General features: G+C 43.7%; 1 protein-coding gene across 1 annotated transcript; it reads right to left on the bottom strand.

Moving 5' to 3' along the window:
- Positions 1-7: 7 nt before the first annotated feature.
- ccnd1 (cyclin D1) lies at positions 8-24,169 on the bottom strand. Its single transcript, XM_060839127.1, has 5 exons — positions 23,881-24,169; positions 22,185-22,400; positions 20,850-21,009; positions 16,506-16,654; positions 8-3,564 (listed from the first exon to the last, which is right to left on the bottom strand). Exons 1-5 carry the CDS (start codon positions 24,076-24,078, stop codon positions 3,409-3,411), a joined length of 879 nt encoding a protein of 292 aa, XP_060695110.1. The 5' UTR covers positions 24,079-24,169; the 3' UTR covers positions 8-3,408.
- Positions 24,170-25,691: the final 1,522 nt, after the last annotated feature.

Raw genomic sequence — 25,691 nt, 5'->3', positions numbered from 1 at the left:
GTAGAAATTTGTAATTGAATGCTTTATATAGATTGTGACCATCTGAAATATGTGAAACATTGATTTAAAAAAAAAACAGACATCTTTGTCGGTACATGAAATCCCGATTTCAGCCTTTGGACTTTCAGTACAGATTATCTTCTTTAATATAAAAATACAGTACACTGCCTTTTCAGTACACAACCTTGTACAACCAACTTCCGTTGTCTGTGCAGCATTGTGGTTACATAATGGAAGGTTCAGAAGAAGAGAGATCCACATGCAGAAATGACTTGAGGTAAGCAAATGTTCCTGAAATTCAGACAGTATACATCAGACCTCTTGGAACCTGTAGCATTTCCCTACAGAACCCTTTCAGATAAATGTACAATGCATTTCAGTTTACAGTAAAACTGGACTATGAGGCAATACATGAAACAAAAACCTGGTGTTTAAAGAAAAAAAATCTGGTTATCTGTAGTTTGAGGTAATGTGAACAGGAACCTTTTTTTGGAATAGAGCAGTAATCACATTAAGAACTGATCACATTAATGAAAAAAATCTACAAAGACTGATGTCAATATCATAATTTTCTATGAGAAAATTAAAACCTATAACATGGCAGTATATGGCATTGTAATAAAAACTGATCCATAAAATAGCAGCAAAACACAATGACAAAGAAAAAAAACTTTTTTTTTAAAAAAAAGAGAAAAAGCAAAAAAATTGTTAATTTTAAACCAAGCTGGGAACTTATCCATAGCAGCTCAAAAAGGAGTGTCCACTCCATATCTTACAATCAACACCACAGACGGCAGTATCACACAAAACATCTCTCCCATCACATTCTCCTCACACCACAACTTCAATCTGAGTATAGTTTCTCCTCCTCCCCTCGACTACTTTCTAGCATCAGTACATACCAAGATGTGCAAATTTTCTATCAACACCTAAAAGCTGGGGGGGAAAATTTAAAAAAAAAGGGACAACTAATTATTTTTCTTCTCCAAGAAGACTAATTGTACTAAAGTAAAAACTATGGTGTTTCATGTTTATGGTGGTGAAAGGGAAAATATATAAAAAAGGTATATAAATGGGGCCTGAACTTTAAAGGAAGATATTTACAGAAATGATAATGAATCCAATCCAACAGCACTCTGAACGTTGGGCATGTAATAGCAGCAGCTTTTTCAGGTTTCCTGCCTCATCTCACCTATCTGAAACTAGCCGTCAAGAAGCACCAACATTGTCTCAAATGTCCATTGGACCATAGACCTCAAATCGAGAAACGATGGGGAAAAATACTGGTGTCAAAAGACTGTGGCCAGTTTCTCCAGAAAAGGCAGCACAAAATTTCTTTCCCAGCCGGTTTTAATCATGAATACTCGAAAGGTCGAGTGCAGCACAAGAGAAAAATAATAAAAGCACATGCGCAAGAAAACATCAACCCCACCTGCCTGTGCCAAGTGAAGATATCAAGCTTAATCTGACTGCCAACTGCAGCTTTAATGCTGGACGTAATTTCACCTCCAGACAGAATTCATATCATCACTGTTGACTGAGGGGAAAGGTCGGGGGTGTTAGCTATGCCAATATATCCTTCTAAGCTCAGAAAAACTCGATTCCATTAAAAGAAAGAAACACAAGCTGCTTTCACAAGTTAATTATTTCCCATTTGCAACATTAACCATAGCCCACTTCCATCTGAGTTCACTCTCACTCCTCGTGATCATTGCTAGGTCGTATATCTGGCCAGCAATCAGAATTTTCCATCACATACAGGTGCCGAAAACAAAATCTTAGACCAAAGATCATCCATAGCAGTAAATCCACCAATAGTGAATGCTCCCTCAAATCGCACAGAAATTCTTGTTCAGAGGACCTTTATTATTCTAAAAGATACTGTACGGCATTCAAGTATCATTTCAATTTTAAAACATCTTAAATTTACTGCGTGGAGAAGGAACGAGACATTTTTGTATAAGGACTAAGATCCTATATTTGCGACACAAAACACCTGAATTCTGATGTATCTCTACTGGAAGCTTCTTGTACTTCAGACTGACAATAAATAGATCTACATTACCTTATAAATAAATTACATGAAGCATTTTCTTTAGTTGTGGATAATCAAGCTTCCGGAACAACATGGTTACATTCTACACGTGCTGATAAAACCTGAAGAATACGTCTACACAGGCCCCATTTATAAATTAGTTGGCACATGAAAGATTTCTAAACACTGTTCTTTCAATAAGAAAAAAAATGGTGGGTGATGCCGGCAGTATTTTGTTTGGAATGTAGTTATCATTCACTGGAATGTCACAATCCAAGTTCCAATTCCCTCTCAAACACCATAGTCGAAATGACTTGTTTTGCAAACACAAGCACTTAATATTTCTAAACCATTCCATTTTGTTTTTAAACTTTTCTTTAAATTTCCACACAAAGAATTAAAAAAAAATTCTACTGACCAAAAGTGCTTTGAAATGGAATGGTTTGAGAAGAGAGAAAAAAAAAATCACCACAGGCTGTGGATTTAACCTGTTACTGATTGGCCAGAATGGGTCAATTCTAGCCAACATTATATTTACATAGGTCTCTTCTGGCAAAAAAATAAAATTAAAAGACACAAAGACTTTTTAAAAAGGTATTATATCATTAGTAAGTTTGTGTGTGTATAATTAGGTATTTAGCCACGAGTAGTAAAATGAACCTGCATGAGCAATAATAAGCAAGCACCCAGCAAGCCTTATCCACAGTTTCCAAAGAATACAAATAATAATGCTGATAACTAAAATACACCAATGGGTTACATCAACCATTTATAAGGTGAAGAGGATAACCACTAAGAAATCACATAAACATCTGGACAAACCGATTATAAAGTGACTAGACACATATGCAAGCAGGTATAGAAAAGCTTAAATTGCAGTCAAAGCTATGCATTTTTTACTCACTTTTTCCTTTTTTTTTAAATAGAAAAAAGATTAAATCATTACTACCTAAAACCCTCTTCTACATTAAAAATGGTTCATTCATATTCAAAATCAAATCTATTACCTCCCCTAACGACATTTTCTACTCTCTATTATAAATTTAGAAGCATGAACATGGTTTTTGAATTGAAAAATGCATTTCCATTAAAGTCTCATATAATTTGCATGTATTTTGTAGCTAACACATGCTTGACTATGCAAAAGCCTTCTCTTTCCTGTTCATTAAAACAATCAGTTTTAGACTAGTTCATATTTAAAATGCATGGTGAAGGGACACAAGCACTAAAACACAAAAGGAAGCAGTTCCCTTCTTTTTATAAATGTGTTGGAGATATTGGAGGGGAGGTCATGGTGTTTTTTTTTAATATATATTTATTTATATATAGCGAGCATTTCCTTGCAAATTGCCAGTGACCGTTCTTGTCAATTATCATAGGTTCACATCTCGCACATCAGTCGGTGTGCAGGAGACATCTAGTTCATCCTCAACAGTCTTTGTTTCCGAGGATATGCTGTTGTGTTGTACCTGACGTAGACTTGTTTCAAGAAGTGACTCAATCTGTTCTTGACACGCCCGTAAGCAATCCTGTGTGAAGACAAACAGGAAAGGGATTGGGAATAGAGAGAGAAAGTTAAAACTGTGTTGAGGTTTTAACACTAAAAATTAACACTAAAACACAGAATTAGCAAAGCGGCATTTCACGGCAAGGTACATTCGGATGACTCAGTGAAACGTGATAGCTTTATCAATGAATAGCTCTAAAGGAGCACATTAAAAAAGGGGAACAGGCAGACAAGTGTTTTAGAAATAAATTCAACAGCTAATGCCCAGGAAGCTTAATATTCAAAATTAAGGACAACTGGGGATATGCAGAACTGGATAGATCTCTGTGGTAGGTACAGCCTAGATGTTCTGGACCAGTTGTAGAAACACTACCATCACTATGTCATGGGACCCCCTCGCTAACTGCTTGAGGTGTTCACACATGATCATTGGCACTCCTACACATGGTCTCAAATTGGAGGGTAGGCCATTGATGAAGCACTTGAGACTCAAGCCTTGGACACTATAAAACACAAGATGTATGTGCAGAAGTAGGCCATTCAGCCCACTGAGTCTGTTCACCCATTCAATGAGATTGTGTCTGATAACCCTCAACTCCACTTTCCTGCCTCTTCCCCATAATCTCAATTCTCTAAACAATGAAAAATCTATCTCAAGCCTGAATATATTGAATGACCCAGCCTCGACAGCCCTCTGCAGTCAAGAATTCATAGATTCACTACCTCCTCAGAGAAGTTGTTCTTCTGGCCCTAGACTTTCCCAACCAAATTGTCATGTCCCCTAAGGACTTTGTACAAAGTTGCCTCTTATTCTTCTAAAACTCCAGTCAGTACAAGCCCAAAAGCATCTCCTCATAAGACAGTCCATCCAGACCCCATATTCTGCTTCCACAAGTCCAAAGGTCTACTTATGACCAGGGACAATTTGAGTGGACATTGGACCCCACCATGTGTAGAATTGGAGAATGGCAAAGATCTCAGGATCTCAAAATTGCAGAACTTGGATTTCCTCTTGCCAATTAATATTTCTACTGTCGCCACATTCTGCACATTCAGCAACAGGAATCCTCCAGATGCACTGGAAAATATATGAATATAATTATACTTTTCTGCTGCATTTAATGTCGTAGAATGCTTCTGGTCTAACAATCAGTGTTGATGGAAAACAGTGTGACTTTTGGGCAGAGTGCTGTCCAGAAATCACATGAAAACACAAATGTTTGCTTTTGTGTGTTTGAAAATTCATTAATCTTTCTGGTTTAGCATCTTTTTTTTTTGCAGGCTTATCATGATGTGACCTTTGCCTGTCATTTTCTTTGACCTCTGGCCTGTCAACCCCTGCAGTCAAAGCACTCTTTAAATGATAAATTAGTGCCTCCTGTTATGATCTGCATGACTGGAAACCAATGACATTTTTTGGGAAAAAAAATGGGTCTGCAGCAGTGTCATTGTCTCTCGTTACACCCTTCAGCTAGAATGCTTAAATGTGCAATTTTGTCTAAAAACCAAGAAGAATTGCAGATGCTGTAAATCAGAAACAAAAAACAGGGGTTGCTGGAAAAGCTCAGCAGGTCTGGCAGCATCTGTGAAGAGAAATCAGAGTTAACGTTTTTGGGTCTGGTGACACTTTCTCAGAACTCAGTCACCGGATCCAAAACGTTAACTCTGATTTCTCTTCACAGATGCTGCCAGACGTGCTGAGCTTTTCCAGCAACTTCTGTGTTTGCGTGAATTTTGTCTCCTTACTTTGTGCCCCAAAAGCACCAGAAAGGTAACTTCAGAATTTTATAAATCGCGAATTCATTTGGTCAATAAGAATCATCAAATTAAAATTATTTCAAACTACAAATCTTACTATAATCATGTATCACATTGAAAGTCAAGCCTGACATTATTGTTGCCAATATTGGAGCAAACTGTACAAATCAAACAGTTACTTCAGTATCAGTGTGGCTTTATTGCCAGTACAGACATGTCATCGTTAATCATGTTGTGTCAGGGACTACAGGCTTAAAAAGGACAGAGGTCACCTCAGTTATTGCTTTAAACCTTTCCCAGAGCTTATTCAGTCAGAATGACAAAAGAATGCCTGTCCATTAACTTCCTCACCATTTCCCTAACACTGCTGATGCTATCTCTGACGACTGCACATAAAATGAGCTCGAGTCCAACATCAAACAGTTCTATGAAGCTGCAAAATGAATACACCTAGGGCCTATGACATTTGGTCTGATAGCACTGATTTGTTCTAAACAACCTCAGATTCTGTTTGAAAGAACTACAGTGCACCTTCTGGACACTTGCAAAATAATGGTAAATGAACTAAAGCAGCGGACACTTGATAACAAACCAACCGTGGGGCCGGGGGTGTTTGGGGGCGGGGGGAGGTGAAGGACGGGAAAGAGTCAGAAAAAGGAAAACATTAACCATTGCTTTTTAATCCTCTCGCCTCCATCATTTGCTTATTTGCAAAAAGACTTGCACAACTCAAAACCTTTCACAAAGTATTATTTCTGAAATACAGGCAATAAGCCAGCTTTTCTGCAGCCAGCACAATAATCCCAGAAACTGCTGTCAACTTGACTGCGTTAGTTAATTGGTTTTAAGTGATGTTGGCTGAGGGAAGAACGCTGAGCTAAAAGAATATAAACTCTTTCCCACAACTGTCATGGGATCTTCCCCACTGACTTGGAATTGTTTGCTGTCATGAGGAAGGACATTACCAAGAACAACACTGTCAGACAAAAACTGATACTCAGTTCCTGGGAGCAGGGCTTTAGACTCCAACCTTCCTGCAGAATGCACATGTTACCAGCTGAAAGAAGCTAAAGTGACTGTATTTGTTTTATTCTGGATTCTCCTTTCTCAACGATGACTAATCTTTATGCTACTGACGGTCCAAACAGAGCAGAACTGAGAATTAACACAAGTAACACAATGAAGGAGAGTTTCTGGGAAATATGCACTATCCCGAAATTAAGGCTTCATTGTATTTTCTAAACTCTTTGCGCTCTTTTTCCCTGAAGACATTGGCTGACGCCATCTTCCAACTCTCCATTGGTGTCAGCAGCTCTGGCTTCCAGACGATGCACTTTCATGTAGGACATTGGACAATGCGTCACACACACACCATTTGTCCCCAGCCCAGGGGCCGGGACGGGCGCGGGGGTCCCCCAGGCCCAGAGGGCGGGACCGGCGCGGGGGGCCCCCAGGCCCAGAGGGCGGGACCGGCGCGGGGGGCCCCCAGGCCCAGAGGGCGGGACCGGCGCGGGGGGCGTCTGCTCCATTTGCTTTTATGTTTTTCTTCTCTCTCTCTGCTTTAGAAAGACGGCAATGCTGAACTTTTAGCTTTAATGTTTCCAATTTTTATCTAAGGTTTTTTTATACCTGGGCTCCTTTGTACCTAAGGTAGTGCTGGAAATGGTGACTTTGTTCACTTTTCACTATGCACCTGTATCCCTGTACCCAAGTACATGTGAAATAAAACCTAATTCTAATTAAGTTCAATCATGTCCTCACCCAAAATCTTAGAGCGGAAGTACAGAGGAACCTCAGCTATCCAGCATTCAATTATCCAAATATTGGATTATCCAGCAAGATTGCAAGGTCCCGGTGCTTGGCTAAACAATTCCATCCGGCATTAGGTTATCCAGAATTCGATTGACCGATCGAAATACTGCCCTCTCATGTCCTTTGGATAATTGAGGTTTCTCTGTATGTACTGATGGTGCACAGTTAACCCCACGTGGTTCACTCTGTTAGAAAGCTCCATCGGCCCGTTCATTAAATTCAGTGATCCTGTGAGGATTACACAGATGGTATGGCACATAAATACACCAACTAGGCCACACCAGACGCCTCCTCCAGCGTTCTTCAGTCAATCCCATATACCATACTCTTTTCTCCCTAATATGTTTTATTGAGGTTTGCCTTAAATGTGTCTATGCTGTGGGCCCCAACCACAGCCGGTAGTAGTGAGTTCCACATTCTCCCGACTCTCTGAGAATAAGAAGTTTCTTCCAAACTCTTGATTTAACTATCACCACGCTGGTTCTCTCCCCATCACCTACATAATGAGAGGTCAGCCCTGCATTGACCAATGCTCCTTCTAGACTGCACAGTGGCTGTGATCAGACAATTCTCAGCATTGTCTTCCAGTTCTGGAAGTGGCTGTTGCACATGGACCTCTGGTACCCATGCAGAGAAAACAAAATTAGAGGGTCTAGAGGCACCGACAAAGAAATAAACTTGTGAGCATCTTAATCTGTCTTGGACAATGAACTTTACCCCCTCGTAGCTCATACATGGAGCATCAGGTCAGCTAAGATAACGAAAGGTAAGACTGGATCAAAGCAGAAATGGACCAAGATCTCCTGCCCCACATTGTCACTGAAAGAACCATTTTAATTCTGTTTTCACACCTACCAACCTAGAAATTAAAACGGAGTAAACAACATGTCACAAAGATGAGGTTAGGGTGGATTAGCCATGGGGAAATAGGATATTGGGGTGGGATGCTCTTTGGAGGGTCAGTGCAGACTTGGGGGCCAAATGGCTTCTTCCTGCACTATAGGGATTCTATGAACATACACACCAGAATGATGACATATTTTTCTTGCATAGTATATATGGGATAAAGAAAATGCAAAAATGTTTTGCTGACAGATTAACCTTTTAAACTGGTCTGTTGTAACAAATTAAATTTATAGCAGAGACAAGCCATTTTATCCCCAACTGGTCTACACTGAGTATTTTTGCTCCACAGCTACTGTCAGCATTAAAACATCTTCACTGAGTATATTTATAGATAGGTTCTCGAATATGAAGGGGATCAAAGGTTATGAGGAGAAAGCGGGAGAATGAGATTGAGAAGTTTATCACACTGACGGAGTGGCAGAGCAGGCTGGATGGATTGAACTGCCTAATTTCTGCTCCCATGCCTTATCTGTGTAGGACCTGAATAAACAGCTGGCATGATTTAAAGCTGCAAAATTGCAACCATCTCATCACTTGAGTACTCCAAGGTAGATGGCACAGTTTGAATTGTGGGAAACAGCCCAGGTACGTTTTCCCAAAGTGTAGCTCTAGTTTGCCAAATTCAAATCACTGCAGAGAAAATGATCCCATTGGTGGTCTCAGGTATCTTATTCTGGAATGGCAACGACAACAGTCATGAATGGCTGAGACAAATCTCAGGTGTCAGGCAGAGGAAGGTTTAATTCGGACAATTTCCACTCCCACAGTCAACATTCAAGCAAGTCACAAGACTAGGGCTGCATGTCAATGGCAGATAAATCACCACCTCTGTAGGAAAATAAGCTAAAATAGATAGGGGGTGCCTGATCTACCAGTTACGGTGGCAAAGTGGTTAGCACTGCTGTCTCACAGCGCCTGAGACCCGGGTTCAATTCCCGACTCAGGCGACTGACTGTGTGGAGTTTGCACGTTCTCCCAGTGTCTGCGTGGGTTTCCTCCGGGTGCTCCGGTTTCCTCCCACAGTCCAAAGATGTGCGGGTCAGGTGAATTGGCCATGCTAAATTGCCCGCAGTGTTAGGTAAGGGGTAAATGTAGGGTATGGGTGGGTTGCGCTTCGGCGGGTCGGTGTGGACTTGTTGGGCCAAAGGGCCTGTTTCCACACTGTAAGTAATCTAATCTAATCAAAGCCCTGGAAAACAACTCATACAGTCCCATGTCTGTTTTACATCTTGCCACTCTCTGGTATAAGGAAGTTCATTCCAAATTCTTCGTTTAATTATCACAAATTTACAGCGCATCTGAAGGGTCCCCGTAATTAGTAATTACACAACCTCACACAGGAAGGATCAGTGGAAAATAAAAGCGCAAGTTTATTGTTTTTGAATCTTTTATTTGAGGCTGAAATTTCAAAAATCCGTGAATATAAGTGGAAGGTTTTGTAAGGACCCACTCCACCAATCAGAGGCCAGTACAAGTGAGCATATCAGCAGTCAGAGTGGCAGAGAACCAGCCTGTGATTGGTGGAACAGCACACTACATGGATACAGTCCACAGGGGGTTTGGAGGATAGGAATGGACACAGGAAGGGTTTGGAGATTGGACTCTGGCTGGCAGGAGGGGGAAGGAGATGAGAAGTCCCACAACAGAGAAGAGACAGTGACGCCAAATGACAGAGGAGAACTGGGAACTGACTGAGGTAACGAGCAAGTTTGACAAGGGACAGCCGGCTGACATGATCGGTTGGATTTCCAGAAGGCCTTTGACAAAGCGCTGCACAAGAAGCTGCTAAATAAGATAAGAGCCTATGCTGTTCAAGGTAAGGTACTAGCATGGATAGAGGATTGGCAGAAAGGGGGATAAAGAGGTCTTTTTCAGGATGGCAGCTGCTGACCAGTGGAGCTCCGCAGGGGTCAGTATTGGGACCACAACTATTCACGTTGTACGTTAACGATGGTTAGGAAGGTACGGAGAGAATTGTTGCTACGTTTGCAGATGACACAGATAGGTGGAGGGACAGGTATTGTTGAGGAAGCAGGGAGGCTGTAGAAGGACTTAGGCAGACTTGGAAACTGAGCCAAGAAATGGCAGGTGGAATACAATGGGAGAAATTGTGAGGTCATGCACTTCGGAAGGAAGAATGGGGCAAAGACTGTTTTCTAAACAGGGAAAGGCTTTAGCAATATGAAGCACAAAGGGGCTTGAAGTCCCTGTGGTGGGACTTCTCATCTCCTTCCTCCTCCTCCCCAGCCAGAGTCCCATCCCCAAACCCTCCCCATGACCATTCCTATCCTCCAAAGCCCCTGTGGACTGTATCCATGCGGTGTGCTGTTCCACCAATCACAAGGTCAGGATTCTCTTAAGGTTAACAGCAGGTTCAGTTGGCAGTTAGGAAGGCAAATGCAATGTTAGTATTCATTTCATGAGAGCCAGAATACAGGAGCAGAAATGTACTGCTGAGGCTGTATAAAGCTCAAGTCAGACTGTATTTGGAATATTGTGAGCATTATTGGATCCCATATCTAAGGAAGGATGTGTTGGATATGCAGGAGGTTGACGAAAATAATCCAGAGAGGAAGGATCAGGGGAACGTTATTGAAGTGTACAGAATACTGAGACGGCTGGATAAAGTCACTGAGTGTTGTTAAGTCAAAGATGGGCGGCACGGTGGCACAGTGGTTAGCACTGCTGCCTCACAGCGCCTGAGACCCGGGTTCAATTCCCGCCTCAGGCGACTGTCTGTGTGGAGTTTGCACGTTCTCCCCGTGTCTGCGTGGGTTTCCTCCGGGTGCTCCGGTTTCCTCCCAGTCACAAAGATGTGCAGGTCAGGTGAATTGGCCATGCTAAATTGCCCGTAGTGTTAGGTGAAGGGGTAAATGTAGGGGTAGGGGTATGGGTGGGTTGCGCTTCGGCGGGTCGGTGTGGACTTGTTGGGCCGAAGGGCCTGTTTCCACACTGTAAGTAACCTAATCTAATCTAATAAATAGGTTCTTGATTGATAAGGGAATCAAGGGTTACGGGGAGAATGCAGGAGAATGGAGTTGAGAAACATCAGTCATGATTGAATGGCAGAGCAAACTCAAAAGGTCAAAGGGCCTAATTCTGCTCCTATATCTTATGGACCATGGTTAGACCAGCATGTCAGAGGGTAAGGCTGCTCTGAGAGGAGGTGGTGAAAGTCCGCTAACCTCCAATCTGCATGAATTCATGTGACATCAGCTCCAGACTGAGCCTCACCAGTAGTGACCCAAGGTCACAGTTAGGATTAAGCCTCACTCCTTCACTTGGCCCCAGGTGTCACTCCATTCCTCAGTGAACCAGAATTAGGGCTGATTCTCTCTCTCTCTCTCTCCCCCACACTAGCTCTGCTTATTAATCAAAGAGGCAAGAAAAAATAAATTAGCTTCAATATTAAGCTCTGGTGCTTGGTACTCTGAGGGTCATTTCTATTAATTGCTCATTTAAATGATCAGTTCATTGCTCTGAATGTCTTTCCATGACCTTGGTGTTTATTGTTGCAGCAACCCTCATATTTCTGACATTTGCTCACCATCACGTCCCCCAAGGGAAATGGAATTGTGCCCTGTCCCCATCACTGACCTGCACCCTCCCCCCCGACCCTCCGTGACATAAGAAGAGGCTAGACACCACTAGAGTTAAACGATCAAGTCTCTTTTTTCCCCCAGACGAAGAGTGTGGTGCTGGGAAAGCACAGCTGGTCAGGCAGCGTCTGAAGAGCAGGAGAATCGATGTTTCGGGCATAAGCCCTTCATCAGGAATGTGCTGATCAGTCAGTACTGCATTCGGTGACAACTTCAATGCCACAGGTTCACAATCTGAACACAATGAGATTTGCTACCACTGCCTATATCCTCCTGCTAAACTTTAGTATTCAGTGCCCTCCTTCAATCCTTGGGAAATTTAAAATGGACTCAAAAATCCTAAAAGAGAGCTTCTCACCCTTTCTGTTTTATCTGACTAAATGAGTTCACTTATAGTGAAGAGGACTCAACTAGAACATCCATTCCAGTTTTATAGTAAAAAGTGAGGTCTGCAGATGCTGGAGATCAGAGCTGAAAATGTGTTGCTGGAAAAGCACAGCAGGTCAGGCAGCATCCAAGGAACAGGAAATTCGACGTTTCGGGCCAGAGCCCTTCATCAGCTTTCCTGATGAAGGGCTCTGGCCCGAAACGTCGAATTTCCTGTTCCTTGGATGCTGCCTGACCTGCTGTGCTTTAACCAGCAACACATTTTCAGCTCATTCCAGTTTTATAAACAAGTTTCTTGTGATCTTTTACTTGAAGCAGTTCTGTTGTCTCTTCTTGGAATGGTTGGCGTGGGGAGTGTGTTGGTGGGAACACAGGATGTTAAGTGGGATGTGGGTTGGGGAGGGAGGATAGCACCGACGAGGGAGTCCAGATTGCCAAATGAAGGATCACATTTGCTTTTGAGTGTTCTCAGGTCTCGATTCTCCCTGGAATAACAGATGCCGAATCGAAGGTGTGTGGGTAGTTCAAAAGATTAAGCCAAAAACAATTAGGATAGTGGAAACTTGATCAGGCCTAACAAATTCACAGCTCTCACACAATGGGGCCAAGGGTACTTTCTGAAAAATATAAGACTGCCCAAGCGTCCCAATTATTTTAATTTGGGTTTCAATTACTGGTGATCAAAGTGAAAACAGGAAATTAGAGCCATTACTAAGGAGATGGAGCCAACGCCAGTACTCTAAACTCTCAGCTTTTTCTTCAATGAGGTATGTGCCTATAAAGTACACCCTAACATCCACCTTAACTTTAAAGAGGTATTGGGAAGTCAAGGTAATCTCTCTTTCGTATGTTTTATTCTAAACGGCCAATCAGTTAAAATTCTATCAAATTCCAATTAAATCTCCATTTGATGGTAACACCATTAACAGTAACCATGAACGTATATCCCAAATCTCATTACCAAAACTTTGGCACTAAACTTACAACTGGGACTTGGTTATTTACAATGTGAATTACTGAAGATACAAGGGAAAACTCCAGGCGAATCTCACGCCAAGCTACCCTGCAGGGAAATTAACAGGGATCACTCTGATCACTTGTCTTACCTAACGATACTCTTGTTAAATATAAATAGCAAGCAAAGGTCAGGTCAGGTGCACTAGAGGGCTTTCTGCTGGGTCATCAGGTTAAAATCATAATCAATTCTCATCTGTAATGTTCTATACACACAGACTGTTGAAGGTGACAGGACAGGTGGAGAGAGCAGTTAATAAAGTATACAGTACCCTTGGCTTTATTGGCAGTGCTTTGGAACAAGAGAAAGGAGGTGATCTTAAAACTGCATGAAATACTTGTTACACTTCCCCTTGAGTACTATGCACTATGTTCTAGATGCTACATTATAGGAAGGATGTGAATGCATTGAAGAGAGTGCAGAAGCAGTTTCCAAGAATAGGTCCAGGTTGAGAAATATCAGCGATAAAAACCAGTTGGAAGAGTTGGGGTAGATTTTCTTGGAGAGGAGGAGATTTGATAGAGATTTTCACAACCACAAGAAGAGTGAACAGAGTAGGCAGAGAGAAACTGTATAAGAATTTAGAATGGGAGGTCCGACCTCTGGAATAATCTGAAAAAGAGAAGCAGATGCGATGTGAGAAAAAACTCTCTCATCCAGCAAGTAGTTAAGGTGTGGAAAGCACTGCCTGGAAATTAGTGGACACTGATTCCATTGAAGTATTTAAGATGGAATTGGACCATTATTTAAATAAAATCAACACACAGGGTTGGAGCTGAAGGGTGGGGGAATGGCACTAAGATGCACATTTGGAGAGCTGGTGAAGACGTGATGGGCCAAATGGCCTCCTTCTGCACTGTACCAATGCTATGAACATGGAAACTGCATGCCTAAAGGAAGATCAGGGTTACTGTATCTTTGGTCCAAACTTCACATTGCTATCACAGATCCCTGACAGAAATTGCCTGCAGCAGGTTTCTGACAATAAATACAGCAGCAAAGTAGTCAAGCCACTACATTTGCCAACTGTTGGGCTAGAGAGTGTGTTTGGCTCATATTTATAACCAACTGCAAGTAGAACAAACCAATTATAAACAACAATTCAAAATATCTTGATTCTTCCGCCTTTTGCTACGAAAACTGAATGGGGTTTATTCTTGAAAAGAGGCATGGGGAAGTGCAGCACTCGTCTTAAAATTAGTTCAGTACATTGTATAAATCGATCTTGGTTACTGTCTCGCATATAAACTCAGAAGCATACACGTCCTTTCCTGGTGCAACATTCTTGGATGCTGTGTTTTCCAGCAACATTTTAAACACCTTTGCTTTTAGGTACATCGTGTCGGTCCTGCTAAAGTTAGTCCTGCTGCAGAACCCTTGACCTAACATAATGCTGGGCTGCTGCATTACAATGGACAAGAAAAAGCACATCTCCGCGTCAGAGATCATACGTCACCGAGCCACACATTAGCATTTCCCCTCCGCTTGCTCTAAAGAATCCCTGTCTTCCTCAGCCAATTGATCCCTGACTGCTTTATAGTCCAATTCTGACTGAGGCACATCTCCTGCTGTCCAGCTAGGCAGAAGGAAAGCCGCAGCATAAATCAGTCAAATATCTGCTTCAAACAAAGAGAATATCCCCGTCAGACTGGTCAGCCAGTGAATTTTGCAGCATAGGTGCAAGGTGCAATAATACTGGACTCAGATTAGGAAACCTGAACAAGAGAGAGATTGGCTCCACTTGACATGAAAAGGCATCAGGTTACAGGCCACACATAAAGGTCACAAACACCATGAGGCCCATTTATCACATTTCTTATGAGCCATTTCCTTTTAAGCTTAACCCTCTGCCTGTCTTTACTGATACACTATTAATTGCTGAATGGCCACTAATGAGTCACACATCACACAGCTATTGTACTCTTGAATGCAGAAGAGTTACAAGTACATAACATGGCTATTATTGCTAAACCATTCAAATTCTTTTTATCCTGGGGCTCCCGATCAGGGCATTTCACACCCTGAGCTTTATTAATTTTTGATTGAAAAGGAACCCCAGCAATGCCACATTTAAGTATACTTGTCTCAATTGCAGTATTTCACACTGCAGCTACAAATAAATCTAATTACATATTATACACCTTTATTCATCAACAACCAGTTGAAAGAGTTTCCTGTTGCTCGGAGTCACATGGGTGATTCTTTAAATCAGTCCTAAAGGCATTGATAAGGGAATGACAGGCACTGTGTTGGCAGGGATAAGTGCATCAGACAGTCCATTTTCTCCTGTCCCCTCAACCACTAACCATATAGCAAAGTTTAGTTGCTGACAGTATTTCAGCTTTCTTATGTGAAGTGCTCAGATTATCAGCATTCACTGCCCAGGCAAATTGACAGCAGTGGGACTGTGCCCTGCATCAGTCACCATACAGATGGGGAAGGAAAGCAATTTTTACATTAACAATAATCTTTATTTTATAAACCTTTATGGTTTTCAACAAGGCAGGGCAAAAAGAAAGATCTTCACGATGGTCACATATCATGGGAGAAAATGAGGACTACAGATGCTGGAGATCAGAGCTGAAAAATGTGTTGCTGGAAAAGTGCAGCAGGTCAGGCAGCATCACAGGAGCAGGAGAATCGACGTTTTGTGTATAAGCCCTTCTTCAGGCTTATGCCCGAAACGTCGATTCGCCTGCTCCTTGGATGCTGCCTGACCTGCTGTGCTTTTCCAGCAACACATTTTTCAGTACATATCATGGGATGGTATTTGCTGGATGGTTATGCAGAGAACAACAGAGCCCACACCCATTGAACTCATCAAACACTAACCTTGAAAACAATTAAGCAGGGACAACGATAACGAAAGGAACATATTGGATACCATAGGAACACATGGTGGCTCGTTGTAAGCACTGCTGCCTCACAGTACAAGGGACCTGGGTTCAATTCCCATTTTGGGCGACTCTGTGGAGTGTTACTCATTTGCCCCATCTCTGCATGGACCTAGTCGGGACGTTCTGGTTATCCCCTCCACAATCCAAAGATGTGCAAGTTATGGTGGAATGGCCATGCCAAATTACTCATAGCACTCAGGCTAGGTGGATTAGCCATGGGAAATACAGAGATGTGGTGGGTCTAGGTGGGATGCTCTGCAGGAGTGTGGATTTGATGGGCTGAATGGTCTGCTTTTGGATTTATGATTCGGGGCAGTGGACAGAGAATGGAAGCCATTGCAATTCTGAACTGAATTTCTTTTCGAAACATAAAAGCATAGGCAACCATTCAGCCCAACTTGCTGATGCTAGCCCTATTGGACAAGCTGAGTCGCACACCCTAGCTTTCTCACATCCTCACTATTTCTTTTAACCCTGCAATTATTTATCCAAATCTCTCTCAAAACTTATTACCAATTTTACACATTTTTTGGCTGTTCATTAAACACAGAAAAGGCATATACCACATGCTGAAACTGGGAACACTTACCGGGTCACACTTGATGATTTGTGATAGGAAGTCTGTGAGAGACTGATAGGAAAGAAAGCTGTCGCTATCGCCCAGGTGGAGGCCATGAACAGCTGCAGCCAAACTGCCAGCTGCAATCATCGATGGTGGGTTCGATATAAACTTGACATCTACAAAAGAGAAAACCAGCAGGAATCTTACACTTGGCACTGAGGAGAAATTGCCCACTGGGGGCAAATTGTGACAGAGCCTTTGCGGTTTGGGTGTGCAGTCCGTGCGCAATGCCCTGGCTGCCCTCCCATTGCAGTGACTGATGCTCAGTGAGATGTGGCAGAACTAAGTGACGGAAACCTCCAGGACTTGGCAGGCACTCAGTGAGCCTCCGATCTGACACCATGCTGACAGCAGGGCAAGACTGGTGCCAGACAGCTCTGCTGTAGGTCCACACTCGAGACCACTGCCATGGCTCTTTTGTACTCTGAGTCACCATGACTCAGAGGTGTGCCATCTGCCGGGAGAGATCAGGGACTTGGGAGGGAGCAAAACTTGGTACTGCTACCTGACTTCACTCAGTGCCTATGGAGGCACAACAGTGACACTCAAAACCTAAATGATATTTCTGTGTCCACTTTTATACTCGCGACTGCTCCAGACAAACAACATGGCCTGCCCTTTTGTCAGATATAACAAGGAATTATTTGTACCAGAGGCCAGCAATTTCAGCATATTAATGAGGAGTGCCTGTGCCTTGTAATTGGGTGTCCCAGAGTGAAGAGTGTTGCATCATTGTTGACCTCCCATCAGCTCAGCGTGTGTGATCGAGACAGCGCGGAGGGAGAGTGCTCCACACAGCAAAGATGAATTGGACTTGACATGCGGACAAAAGAGAAGCTTGGGGGGGGGGGGGGGGGGGGGTTTGGAATGGGGGCTGGAAGAGGCCGGCCCCTGCTTCCTCAATGCTCCCAACCTTCCCCCACCCCCACCATCCCGGCCTATCTTGAGACTTCATCCGAAAGGAATAAACAATTTCAGTGTTGTAGGAAGAAAGCCAACACTGCATTCCCCACCTCCGCGCACCCCCCAACCCCCCCGCCCCACCCACCACCCCCAGGACAAAGACAAAAGGAGGCTAAATCTTCCAAGTCTCTTTCTGAAAAAGAACAGAAAGAAAAAGGAGGGGTGGGGGTGGGAGTGGGAGGGGAAGAACCCAAACAGGACGAGCCACTCCTTCAACTCTGCATGAAGCAACACCATCAAAACCGAGGGCTGGGGGCCATGAATGAAATCCTTTCATTCACGCAAATCAAAACTGCTCACTGAATCCACTTGCTGAGATTTGACAGGTCCCAACAAGTCACATTCTTGAAGTGCTACAGAGAACAGTGGAGGTACAGTTGTTTCAAGTTTGTGTCATTAATATCAAGTAGCCACATTTTAAACTACATAATTATTAGAAATATGCAACTTGTACCAGCCCGGTTGTGAATTCTTTATCTATTATGAATGCCATTTTAAATTTTGGTAACTTGAACATTTGTCCCAGCATCACTTGTCCATGCCAAGATCCATTCATTACTGACAATTATGTGTTAACTTCAAACAACACTAGTTATTTTTTGTGACCTACCGCAGCACAAAAGAAGGTCTTTAGGAAAATCCAACTCTATTAAAACAGACAATTCAGAGGCTGCACAAAAGGAACTCTGCTCAACATCACCTTGAATGTAATCCCTTCCATTAAAAGTCTTTTAAATCATTCCTTCCAACCCCCCTCTCCCCCCCCATCTCTAAAGTCCCAGCTCAAGCTTTTGTAATGGATAATTACTTCAGTGCTCCATTTATACATCTGTCAATTGCCATGGGCACATGTTGCGTTTCAGGCCTTAGGCTGGTCTATTTTCACCCATCAACTATACCCTCCCCCCGGAAAAAAAGGAACTGGAGCCATCGATCAAAGTACTGGAATGTCAGCATTGCACAACCTTTGAACTCTCTCGATTTGCTCCAGCATTGTAACTCGCAGAGCAACAGGGAGTACACATCCAGGAAAACTTCATCATCCTCAAACTAAATGAGGGGGGCCAATGTTTTCTGGGATCCACCAAACAATACAACAACTACCTTCTTTCCACCCCCCTGCCAACTTCCCCACTCATCAGCTCCCCCAAACCCAAAAACTTCCCCGTCAGCTTATCCATTAACTTCAACAGCTGATGCATCATACCACATCTCATAGCTTCGATAATTTCCTTAAGCCAAATTTCAAATCTGTAACGTGTTCCCTAACCGAAAAAAGTGACAAACTTTGCAAATCTTAGTTTGGCCAGGATTATTTTAAAAACACATAAAGACTAATTCCTTTAGCTTATCTGGTGGTGCTGTAATTAAACCAAAACCATGTTGCTTCAGCAAAGGTCAGGCAACTTCAAATGAATGATGCAATCTGTTATTAAAATGTGTTAAATATTAAATAACTGTCTATTGTTTTGCCTTTAGATGTCCTCACGTACACACCTGCCTGAGTTGCACTCACTCCTGTACACCAGCGTATACTGGCCATTCTGCAACCGTATCAGCAGACTGAAAAATGCCAAGCCTTATCATACACCAGCTAACAACGGCAGCTATGAATCTAGTTATAGATATTTTGAACCAACCTATTCAGGTATGCTGTGATGCACGCCTGGAGCAGTTAGGACTTGAAGCCAGGCAGCCTGGCTCAGAGACAGGGACATTACCTCTGCAGCATAATATTGCCAGTTATAAGCTCAGTGTAGATTCCTCAATGTGCAATCACATGACAAGATTAAGAAAAAGGTGGCAGTGAAGTGAATTATGAAATGCAAGTACAGTACAGCACAAAATCAATGTTTGTGTCTGGTCTCTATTTGTAGTTAAAGAAAAGCTCCACTAGAGGGCAAGCTTGACAACATCAAGCGAGTCACCCACGGTGTAGTCTGAGTAGGAGAACACAACAATTTGGGATTTTCCCGGAGGTTCCATCTGTTTCTCCAGTTAGAATCCTGGCCATAAAAGCCAGACAGATCCCAGGTTTAATTCCAGCATGCAAACTTAGCTTCTCTCAAGCAGTATGCTTCGAAAGAGCCCAAACACACCATGCTTGGCAGGCAAAGTATTAAATAAACTTTATTTTAAAATGACCAGTGTTCTTCATTCCCAAATACTTTCCAGCAACTTCTGCTGCAAACACACAGCTAAGCAGCTAGGTTAGTAGCGGTGCCTCTTAAGGGTGAATAACCAATCTCCAAAAATCTACATTTACAACATGCACAGTGAGAAGTGAAAGGGTTGGGATGTCTGTGGGTCTGTATTACGACAAGAGGTGTGTGCCTTCACGAGTGGGGAAGGCATGGAGATGGGAATATTGGTGGGAAAATCATTGGCTTACTCTGACTTATTCTAGCATCCTGGTGGTTAGAATGGAACACAACATTGAAAGCGCACACGGCTTTTTATGGAGAGACAGTTCAGGTGTAAGCTGTCTTGTTTAAATTTTAGATGACCCACAAGCCAGGATCTTCAGTTAACAGTCTCCAAATAATATTCTATGCTACATTCAGAGAAGATTTGGAGGTGCTGGCATTGGACTGGGGTGGACAAAGTTAAAAAAAATCACAACACCAGGTTATAGTCCAACAAGTTTGGAAACAGTAGTGCTCCGAAAGCTTGTGCTTCCAAATAAACCTGTTGGACTACAACCTGGTGTTGTGTGATTTTTCACATTTAGAGAAGTTTGACTTCCTCACAATCCTGACCAAACTCTGACTAACAACTACACACTGTATTAGCTTCCAGTTATTGGTAAAGCCTAGTTCAGATGGTTGAGAAATGTGCTGCTTAACACCGGGAAATAGTCAGTGAGGAAGCTCAATTCACTTTCCTGGCGCTTAATACAGAACACCCAAAACATTCCTGATTTGAGTCTTCAATATTGTAGAAGCACTCTTATCAGAGAAAATGCAGCATATGTGACCAGGAAAAACTATATCAAACCGAAAAGCATTTAAAAATCATTCAACTGGATGCCAACTGCTTCCCCACACTGCATGAGCCATTGGTCCTTGCATTAAGTTTTATTTTGCATATCCACGTAATCAGGGATAGGGAATCTTATCTCTCACCTCCTACTATGTTGGGAGCACACCTCATCTTTCTTGCATTAGCGTAAATGGTGTGTTAAATGCAAATTTACACAAAGCTGAAGAAATGCATTCAGTCTCTCGAGTGCTCGATTGAAATGCCTGGCCCCTACCATTCAGAAATATGATCTGCAGTGCCCCCTGCACCCCCCCCACCCCTCCCCCACCCCACATGACACCGTTGTTTTGAGGGCAGACTCCGTACCTGTAGCACATAGAGCCACAAACGTCTGCGCATGTTTGCGAATGATCTGCTTGCTGTCCTTGGGAATGGGCAGCTTGTTGAGGAAGTGTTCAATGAAATCGTGGGGGGTCACAGAGGCTAGGTCCCATTTCAGCTTGTTGAGAACAAGCAGCTCCATTTTCTGAAACAGAAACATATAGATTTGGGCTGTGTCGGCCCTGCAGCAGAAACTGAAAGATCATACTTTAAACAAACGACCAGACTGGGCTGGGAGCAGTTTCCATTGAGAGAATGTGCATTTTACACACCAGTGGCATATCTCGTAAAACACATTGATGGAAAATAAATATTTTAATGAGTTTCCGCATTGTATTCCAAAGTGTAAAAAAAACACAGGCTGGAACATGGACTGTAAGTTTTCAGCAATGTTGCAAATTTTGAACTTCAGGTAAAGAGGGGGGTTTTGTTGTGTGCAATTATGACATGTGGAATACATTTTTTAAAAATATAATGACATTAATCTGCTCTTGATCTGATATCGAATCGCCAAGACGCTGTTCAGGGTCTCAGCAGGGTAAGGCTGTTTATCTCAACAGAGGGCGCCACCACCTCAAAAATACCATCTCCACCTCAGATGGAAATACAAGAAACAAGGGCAGTGGGGCGAAAATATTAAGTTCAACTCCTGCAAATCCAGCGATGGACAAGTTAAGATGCCCTCTGTAAAACCCCAGAGCCGTTCAGGATTCGACAGCAGAAATCTGGGACAGTGAGAACCTACAAGCACAAAATCCCCCAATCCCTAAAATCAGTGACAATGTCCGAGATTCTAAGTTACATTGTTCTCCGGCCACTTGAGGGAAAAGTGGAAATAATTGTGGGTTTGGTTTGGGGTTGTGCTGAATGAGAAAATTATTTAGGTGGAGGAGGGGTCCCAAATTGAAGGGGGCTTGATAATGGGAAGTAGAAGCTTGTTCTTTGGAGGTGGGGGGAGAGGTGCGAAACATTGGTCCTAATTAACTTGAGGAAGAGATTTGCAAATTGAGTCGCGCTCAATGCTGCTGGAATATGGGAACTTGATGTCAGTGTTTGCACATTGTCTGGCTGACTCAGATGTAACGGGGGGGGGGGGTGGAGGGTGAGGGAGAAGGAGTTACTGCTGGCGATATATTGGGGGTTGGGGGGTAGATATTCAATGAAGATTTAGAGAGAATTCAGAGGGTTCAGCTTTCGAATACAAATGGGGAGGGGGAGGTGATGTTTTCATGGGGAGGGGGAAGGTGATGTTTTCATGGGGAGGGGGAAGGTGATGTTTTCATGGGGTGGGGGAGGAGGTGGAAGAGATTGGCCATTTACCAGTAACTCCTCGGGCCGAATAGAGTTGTCGGTGTAAATGCAGAGTTTTTCCGCTGTTAACGGAATCGTTTCCTTCATTTTCGAGGCCAGGAACATACAAGTGGCTCCCAGTAATTGCAAGTGGGTTTTCTTGGTCAATTCGACGGACAGGTATCTGTCCAAATAGTTCATCGCCATCGGAAACACTTCTTCCTCGCATTTCTGCTCCTCGCAAACCTACAGGAGGCAACAACACAAGTGGAAAATTCGCTTGCAAACACAAAAACTTGGTGTGCAACTTGAGGGGACCTGGGGCGGTTATTCCACACCCCGCTCCCCAAAACAAAATCATTCCCCCCTCCCCTTCCCATTTCCTCTTTGCAACCCTTTTCTCCGACCCAGGAATTTGGACCGAGCTGCAGAGACAGACTCCCCTCCTCCTGTCTCGCTCTCTCTCTCCCCCCCCTTTCCCAAAGCAGCTTGAATTTTCGCGTCGTCATCTTTTCAAAAAATATTTAAAAATATTTAAAAATTAGCCCGGGCGCCCAAAAGGGGTCGAAAATCCGGCGCAAGCGGCGCTCTTTCGAACCGGCCCATGCTGGGGGCATTTCCAGGTGGTCTAAGTCGCCAAAGGGAGTGAAATGTGAGTCCCCCCGGAGGAAAGCTCCGAACTGCGCCCACATCAGAAAGCAGCCGCAGTTCTCCTTCAAAAAATGATTTAAAATACTCAGCGGCGGCGGAACGGCGCAGAAACTGCATGAAAATGTGCAGCGGGCTCTCAACTTAGCGCCGCGCTCCTTCCCCTGAACCCCTAGACCCCTTTTGCCCCTCAATTCGAAACCTTTCTCCCCGAGAGGGCTCAGAGAGACAGGCTTTTCGCTGACCCCCCCTTCCTCTCTCACAGAGAGTTTGCACAGACCCTCTGTCAGTTTCACACCCGGAAATTCAGCAGCATTTCCCCACCACCCCGGGCTTAGCAACCATCCCAAAAGGGGGTAAAAAGCCCCCTCCACACCCCCCATGCCCTGGAGAGAGGTTTGGGGAGGGGAGGGGGTTGAAAAGGGCTGTTCTGAACAAAGATGGCGTTGAATACTGGCACGCATTGAACTGCATACGTGTACAACGTTATTTTGGGGTTAAAATTAATTTCTGAGCCCCAGGATCCGGGGGCGAGGGGCAGTGAGGGGGTGCGGAGGGGGTGGGTGACTGAGATGGGGACATTGAGAGCCTTTATCCTTGACCCTAGCAGCCTCCCCCCTCCTCAATAGACCGGCCTTTCCAAAACATCACCTCACCTCAGTGCCCCTTTACCCAGCTCACGGTCGGGGTATAAGTGGGGTCCTATTTGTGGGCATTCGGCAAAGGAGGGCGGGTTCAGGGGGGCAAAGGAGAGAGAGTTGGGGGTGGGTGGGTAAAAGGAACTGCATTTAAAACATTACATCAATAATCCCACTCAGATGGAAAGCAAAAAAAGAGATGCGGGTGCGAAGGCTGGAGTTTACGGGGTGTCTGTGACACGTCCCAACAGTTGTACAGACAGTTTGCAAGTTTAAACTGTTGGGGGGAAAAAAAATTCCCTGGGACAGATCGGAGCTGCAATAAAGTCCTGCAGACTACAAACGTCAACTCGTGCACACAGCTCGATACACACAGTTATTGCACTAGGAGAAGGAGAGAGAGACACATCTACGTTCTGGATAAGATTCTGTGAACAAACCTCCAGCATCCAAGTTGCAACAATCTTTCTCATGGAAGGCGCTATGTCCTTCTGAACACACTTGAAATAGGTGAGAGAGGGCAGGCAGTTCTCCTCGCTTCTGAGCATAGTCTGCAGGACCCGATCATTGATGAGATTGGGGTCGTTATAAGCTCTTCTAATGGTCTCTCCTTCGCAGCATAGCAGCTGATGTTCCATTGCTAGGGCGCTTCTCTCTCTCTCTCTCTCTCTCTCCTTATTGCATTGACTAAAGCAGGGATGCTGCTGCCTCTGGAGGCTCTAGTTCAGGGAAAAAAACTTTAACTATAACTTGCCCACAAGTGACGCAATCGCCTTTGAGTTGTTGTTATGCAGAGCAGCTGCGGCTGGGAAGATCAAAGGAGGAACGAGAGAGGCCAAATCCGGGGGGTGGGGGACGGGTGTGGGTTGGGAAGGGCAAGGGAGCTGATAAAGCCACCCCATTCCGAGGCAGCATCCACTCAAACTCAACCTTACTGCGGCGACTGGGCTTATTTTGAAACTTCCTTTTTGTGTGTGTGTGGGGGAGCCGGTCATGTTCCTAGATTTCTATGCAATATTGTACTCTTACATATTTGCAAAATTTAACCCCAATCCGTGCAATCAGTGGGAACTTGTAGTCAGCTGTCAATCAACACATGATTGACTGACAGTTCAGTGAAAGTTAGCGAACATTCGGTACGATGGGAGCAGACTAAACGTTAAAAAATAAGATTCATTCTGCACTGAAAACCTCTCGGACCGTGCAATGCAGCGGCGCACGCACATATTTGGGCATGAAGCGATTCCTGTACCCATGCGATAAAACATGCACTTTGTTGCATTATCGTTATTTGCATTTGTTTAAGATTTGTAATGACTCCCCCCCAGATTATTAATTTTTCGCTCTGCTTTATGTTCCTGTTGCTACGCCGACTCCACAATCCAGGGGTCAGCCCAGTTTATTCCCAAAGCTTCCTGCTTTGCTGAAACACTGATGCATGTGCTCCTAATCCCGGCTGCCTCCTCATTTCTGAGTGTTAACAAAAACTCTCTCTCTCTCCACTTAGAAAAGTTTTTTTTCCTCTCTCCCTGGTACGGGGGTGGAGGGGAGGGGTGAAGTTCAATTGGCAAAACTTCCTCGGTCTGTCAGAGGAAACCCCTTACGCCGGTAGAAATAAGAGGCGAAGGTATTAGCATAACCAATGGCGGAAAAGATTGTTACTAGGCAGATCAACGAGCCCGGAGCCCGGGCGACCATCGATCACTGAGGCATCCAGCGCCGACTCTTTTGTTCATAGGAATGTGGGCGCTCACGATGGGGCTTGATCTGGAGGGGGCGTCTTGTAAAATCGGGATCACCTTGATGTGAATGAGTTGGATTATTTTAAACACACATTACAGTATACTGAATCACAGTTCGCTTCTGTTATATAGACTTTTCAATCAAGCCCTTTGTAACCTTTGCTTTAACTGTGATTCAGAGATAAGATGAATCTTATTTTTAATTAATTTGGGTCTGGTCTACCATAGTCTTTTACAGCCCTCTTTAATTTTAGTTAATGTTGAGAAAGATTACCCCCCCGTTCCTTTCCCCGTCACTTGGAGTCTTATTTCTGTTCCCCCTTTCTCTCTCTCTCTCTGTGATCCTTGTCGCATGTTCATTAATGGAAGCCGGGACATTCCTGAGATTCCAAGTTGCTCCTACATTAACAACTCCACATGCTCCGCTCGCATCTAATTACCGTAATACAGCTAAGCTATTGTTCCGAACAGAGGAATCTTTTGCCAAGCAACTCAGATCATTTGTCAAA

The sequence above is a fragment of the Hemiscyllium ocellatum genome, chromosome 18 (genome assembly GCF_020745735.1).
Source record: "Hemiscyllium ocellatum isolate sHemOce1 chromosome 18, sHemOce1.pat.X.cur, whole genome shotgun sequence".
Lineage (NCBI taxonomy): Eukaryota > Metazoa > Chordata > Chondrichthyes > Orectolobiformes > Hemiscylliidae > Hemiscyllium > Hemiscyllium ocellatum.
Note: the sequence above shows the minus strand (reverse complement) of the source record. Positions and strands in the feature narration are given on the sequence as shown.